Source organism: Scyliorhinus torazame, chromosome 1 (genome assembly GCF_047496885.1).
Source record: "Scyliorhinus torazame isolate Kashiwa2021f chromosome 1, sScyTor2.1, whole genome shotgun sequence".
NCBI lineage: Eukaryota > Metazoa > Chordata > Chondrichthyes > Carcharhiniformes > Scyliorhinidae > Scyliorhinus > Scyliorhinus torazame.
The window spans coordinates 60,422,520-60,428,313 of record NC_092707.1 but is presented as its reverse complement, the minus strand read 5'-3'; the positions used below and the strand labels follow the sequence as shown (position 1 = coordinate 60,428,313).

Below are 5,794 nucleotides of genomic sequence, written 5' to 3'. Positions count from 1 at the left end.
GCGATTGGGCTTGGGTCTTTGTTGGCGAGAGGTGGAGGGCGGGGCAGGGGTGGGGGCGGGGGGTAGAGCGTTAGTCTGAGATCTGGACGCCCCTTAAAAAGGCTTCTTAGGGCATCTCTAAGAAGCCGAACCTGCCAGCGTCTTCAGGCCCCGCAGGTCATTCAGGGCGCAGTTCACCCCAAGCTCCAAAATAATTTCCAAGTGTGGGTGGATTGCAATCTGGACCACCCAGCAGGAATCACACATCGTTTCTTGCCGGAGACCCTAGTTTGAAACTTTCTGGAAGAATTGCACCCATAACATATATACATCACACTCTGTTTACAGAGAGAGAGCAGAAGCATGAACGAACAAATCTGGAAACAACTCTGTTCACTTCTGCATGTAATTATACAGCTTATGAAAAAATGACATGCACCACAAAATAACAGGAGGGAAAATTGGAACAGTGTTGTCCCTCGCAATACATTTATTAATTGTTATGGTTTTGTTCTTCTCAAACAAACCTGGCTCCAGGGTTGCATCCTTTGTTTCAATAGACAGATGAAAAATAAGAATATTTCATTAGTTTTTTATTTATACCATATTTTAAATTATTATCTTGGTTTTCTTATCATCTCACTATCTGTAAAATGAAAAATATTTTGATGAGCTCAATTGTCCTGTATGTTTTGAGAGTAGCAAACCACAGTATGGGTTTGACATTTTAATATCTGCAGGTGCTCTCACTAAATTTTTACCAAACAGGAAAACAGATTGTGTCTCTGCAACAGTGCTATCTCCATTTTCTGGAAAATTATAGTTAAATTTAGAAAGCATCTTTCCACCTTAACCGCAAACTCAGAGGCCAGAACATTCTGCCCCTGCAGGAGACAAGGAGGAGGGCAGGCCTGAGCATTTGGTGAGTTGGCCTTGGGATCGATACCCGATGCCTTCCACCTCCACTGGAAGCAGGTTGTGGGTGGGAAGGCTCGTGGTCAACCTTCCCAGTCTATCTCCGTCTGAGTTCTTTAACTGCCCATTTAACAGACACTTCAGGGATCCTTCCTGCCTCCAATGCAATCTTCCCAGTTCCAGGAGGCTCTGCTGACATGCAGTCTGCGCAATTGGTAAAGCTGTGCAGGTTACATGGCAGCTGGAGGGGTGGGAGGTGGCTCCCTCCATTTGCACTAACCTGTGTCTCCACTGACTGGCTGCTCTTGGCAGGTGGGAGGTTATCTGCCAGGGTCCTCAGTCTGGAAAAAGGCTGGTCGCTGCTCACTTAACTGCCTGATTGGCAGAGAATACAATGGGCATTCCTCAGAATCTGCACCGGTGCCTCCACCACGTTTTAAGCAAGACACCCACCAGGAAGATAAGATATTAGACAGTGTGACATTATGTGTTGGATGTATTGAAAGCTTGTTGGATCTGCATTTCTGACTGCTTCCCCTCCCTCTGTATTTATTCAGTTGAGCAGAGTACAGGTTTTGGTCATAGTCTCTTTCAGCATTGAGCTTAAAAAGTAATAAATCAATGGGCAATGCCCATTATTTAGGCACATTATCAATTGTGCATTGTAAAATGCTACAAATATCTAAAAGGTACAAGGACAGAAATTGGATCTCCTTGCGCCTGTTTTCAGGACGTATCTTCATGCTTCCCAATTCAAACTGAGTCTGGCTATTTTTGTTTGTTCATTCCCAGGATACGGGCAAGGCCAACACTTATTGTCCATTCATAATTGCACTGAGGTGTGTTTTTATGACATCATTCATGGTCATCATTGAACTTTTTTAAATTCCGGATTTTTATGGAGTTCAAATTTCACCATCTGCCGTGGTGGGATTCGAACCCGGATCCCCAGAGCATTACCTTGAGTCTCCGGATTACTAGTTCAATGAAAACACCACTGAGCTACCACCTCCCATATAGATGTCATTATGTATGCAATGCTCAATGTATCCTGCAAAACCCGAAGAAGCCTTTCTTCTACATTTAAAAAAAAAGAGGAAGTTTGGAGGTAGATGACTTAAGCCTTGTCTACTTCTATCAGTTCTTGCAGCACATATTTACCGGAAAGCAGATTAGCTGATTGGAAAATGTTGTGAACAATCCATGATGCAGAGTTTTTCCCTGGCCGAACAGAAGCAAGCTGGACAATCAGTTCACACAGCCTCTGTCCACTCGGTTTGGAATTTATCACAGATATTGGCAACTGATGTCAGCGTTAGAGGTCCAACTGATTGTTTTTCTTCTGCCTCCACTGGCATTGCATTGCTTGTTTCCAATCTGAAGAATCTTGAATTAAGAGCTTTCTTCAAAGTATCTTTGAAGGTTGAACATGAAAAGTAGTAAATAACAGGATCAAGCACACTGTTTAGATAGGTTATGCATAGAGTATTATAAAATATCTGAACGGCCATCTCATATACTTCGCAGTTTTCTGTGCTCATTTGCTTTGTGATTAAAACAGCGATTACAGCAATGTTTGTGGGCAAGAAACACAGAACAAAAACTGCTGCCACAACAGTCACAAGCTTCACTGCTCGCTCGTATTTATGCCTTATTTCAGTTTTCATCTGTTTCAACTTCCAGATGATGCAGGTTGTGGAAAACAGAATAATTAAAGCTGGCAGAAGAAAGTTGAAAAGAATAAAAGCAACATTGGTCCAAATTGTAACATTACTTGGTAACTGGTATATGTGGAAGGGTTCACAGTATGTCAGATTCTTGTGCTCGAATGTGTGACATTCTGTTAAAAAATGCAAAGAAATAGTCACAACCAGAACCCAAAGGAAGCCCGCTACCTTCACTGCACAGCTTGTAGGTATCTTGTTCACGCTATGGTGAGGATGGACCACTTTAAAATAGCGATTGATCGCCATAACTGCAAGGAAAGCAATGCTCCCTGTCCGGTTTAGAAATATCATGAATATCTTCAGACGACACGGGACATCACCAAAGATCCAGTTCTTCCCGCGTACAAAGTAATCTGCTCGAAATGGTAAACAGCAGATTAACAGAGTGTCTGCAATCGCCAGGTTCAGTGAATAAACAGTGTTTGGTTTCCAAGATTTTATGTGAAAACAGAAGATCCATAAAGCAATCACATTTCCAACGAATCCGAGGATACAGGTTATAATAAGTATTGGCGGATTGTAAGATGAGTTAAGATCTTCAACGAGAACACACAGCTGGGTTCCGTTGTCCATTGCAGGCAGCATTGTAGTAAGCTTAGTCACACAGCCACAGAACCGAGCACATTAACTGATAATGCACAACTTTATATAAAGCTCTTTCACGTTACATCATGAGTTGTGGGTGGGACTTAAATGAAACCAGGATAATAGAGGAGCTGCATTATAAACCTACAAGAAATACTCCCAGATAACCTCAAATATGCAATTACAAGGAAATCTTTCCAACTATGCAAACCCAGCGAAATACATGTTAGAAATGTTCTCAGGACAAAATACTGTGATTCTTGGAATGTTTCATTGCTGGGTTACCCCATTTTCATAAGAAAGAGGAAATAATATGATCTTTTTAGCTGCTTTTATAAACATTTTGCATACTGATGTATTTAAATTTTCTGTATCGAAAAACTATTCAGCAAAGTTGGCTGCATGCCTATAAAATCTGCTGATGAAGCTGTTAACTTTTTTAGTTTCAGTGAATGTTTGTTTTTTGCAACAATTATGGTACCTTCAAGAAAACAGCATTGGCAACTTCCTACCAACACTGTACATACACCAACCCCACCTCAAGAATCTCTGTTAACCTATTTTTCCCTTCCATATTTGTAGCTGCAAAATAATTTAATATGGTTTAATTTTTAAATAGGTGGAGAAGGACCTGCAACTTTAACTATATCATGCGTTTGACAGTTGAGCCATGTGAGTTTTGCACATGCGTCTTTAACACAGGGGAAAACAGGGAAGAATCTCATGGAGGTGACAGGGACCTCGGCAGTCAGCTGGACAGCTGGCTAGAGCTCGCATCACCTCTTTTATGGAAGGCCCACCGCATCTTCTTCCACTCAGGCACTTGACAGGCCAACTGATGGCCTTCCTCATGATCAAAGGCCTCAGGTGTGACAGTCTCACCAGCCAAGAGCTGCTGCCATTTTATTTAATGGGAGCACCGCCGGGAAACGGTGGCTGCTGCCTGTGCTGCGCTGAAGCCTAACATTGTCATTGGATTCCAGGCCAAAGGTAAGTGATGGTGAGGGGTGGTGGCGGAGAGGGGGGGGGGGGGGGTTCCCAGGGTGGGGTAGAAGAGAGGGCGCCAGAAGTAAGGGGAGGTGTTAGCTTTCAGTAGGCTTCCCCTTCTCAATGCCAGATCCCGCAACCAGAAAAGTGCCTTTGGATGAGTGACCTGACGGGGAGATTGCCAACAGGTTTTGCTTGTTGTGCTCTCAACATAGTGAACCTCCAACCTGCCACTGAATTACGAGCAGCAGCAGCAGAACGGGCTCTTAACTAGGCATTAATTGCCCACTTAAGGGTCTCAATAGGTGACGGGGCAGGAAGGCCATTCATGGGTCATCCCGCCACGGACTTGTCAGATGGCAGCAAGAATATAGTGGGATCCCCAAATGACACCCTCCCGCTTGCTTAAGTGTTCCCACCACTAAACCCGCCATGGGGAAGTGCACATAATTCCACCCAAGGTGAGCAGGGAGGCTCTGTATCTTCTCAGTGACAGCATTCTGATTGGACTTATATGTGGTTTTCTCCTGCCGGAAAGGAGATGGTGATGAGGTATGTTTTCAGGACAGTAGCTGCACATTCTAGCATCAGCCAGAGAGCAGGCTATACTTGATTTGGTAATGTGCAATAAGACAGGACTGATTAGTGGCCTCATAGTGAAGGCATCTCTAGGTAGCAGTAATCATAATATGACTGAATTTCGCATTCAGTTTAGGGAGAGAAGAGTGGATCTAAAACTAGTGTTATAAACTTAAATAAGGACAGTTATAGGCCATGAAGAAAAGCCTGGCTTAAGCGAATTGGGAAATTACATTAATGGATAGGTCAGTAGAGATGCACTAGCAGACACTTAAGGAATCCTTTCCATATACTCAGAAAAGATATATTCCAGTGAGAGAGAAAGACTATATAAAGAAAGGCTACGGCGTTCATGGTTAACTGAGAAGTTGAAAATAGTGGTGGAGTTTTCCAGCCCTTCCCGCCAGCGGGATCTTCTAATCCCACTAAAGTCGATCCCGCCGCAGGTTGCCCTGAGGTGGGATGAATGGATCATGCAAAATGCCTTTGACTTTGGCAAGACTGGAAGATCCCGACCCCTGAGGTCATTTAAGAGTCAACCACATTGCTGTGGGCCTGGGCAGCACAGTAGCACAAGTGGTTAGCACTGTGGCTTCACAGCGCCAGGGTCCCAGGTTCGATTCCCCGCTGGATCACTGTCTGTGCGGAGTCTGCACGTTCTCCCTGTGTCTGCGTCGGTTTCCTCCGGGTGCTCCGGTTTCCTCCCACAGTCCAAAGACGTGCAGGTTAGGTGGATTGGCCATGATAAATTGCCCTTAGTGTCCAAAAAGGTTAGATGGGGTTATTGGGTTACGGGGATAGGGTGGAAGTGAGGGCTTAATGTGGGTCGGTGCAGACTCGATGGGCCAAATGGCCTCCTTCTGTAATATATGTTCTATGTTCATGCCACTGCGGGCCAATGGGGAGCAACCTCCACTGTAGGAAACTCCACCATGGGAAGGGCTCGAAAATTCCGGTGGTATCAATTAGAGGAGCGGACAGCAGCGGAGCGGACAGCAGCAGAGTGTACAGCAACGGAGCAT

The 5,794-nt window shown here is 44.4% G+C and overlaps 1 protein-coding gene across 1 annotated transcript; it reads right to left on the bottom strand.

Annotated features, from left to right (window-relative positions):
- Nucleotides 1-399: 399 nt before the first annotated feature.
- LOC140429473 (hydroxycarboxylic acid receptor 3-like) lies at nt 400-3,194 on the bottom strand. The gene has a single exon (XM_072516518.1). It carries the CDS (start codon nt 3,192-3,194, stop codon nt 2,148-2,150), a length of 1,047 nt encoding a protein of 348 aa, XP_072372619.1. The 3' UTR covers nt 400-2,147.
- Between the last annotated feature and the right edge of the window lie 2,600 nt (nt 3,195-5,794).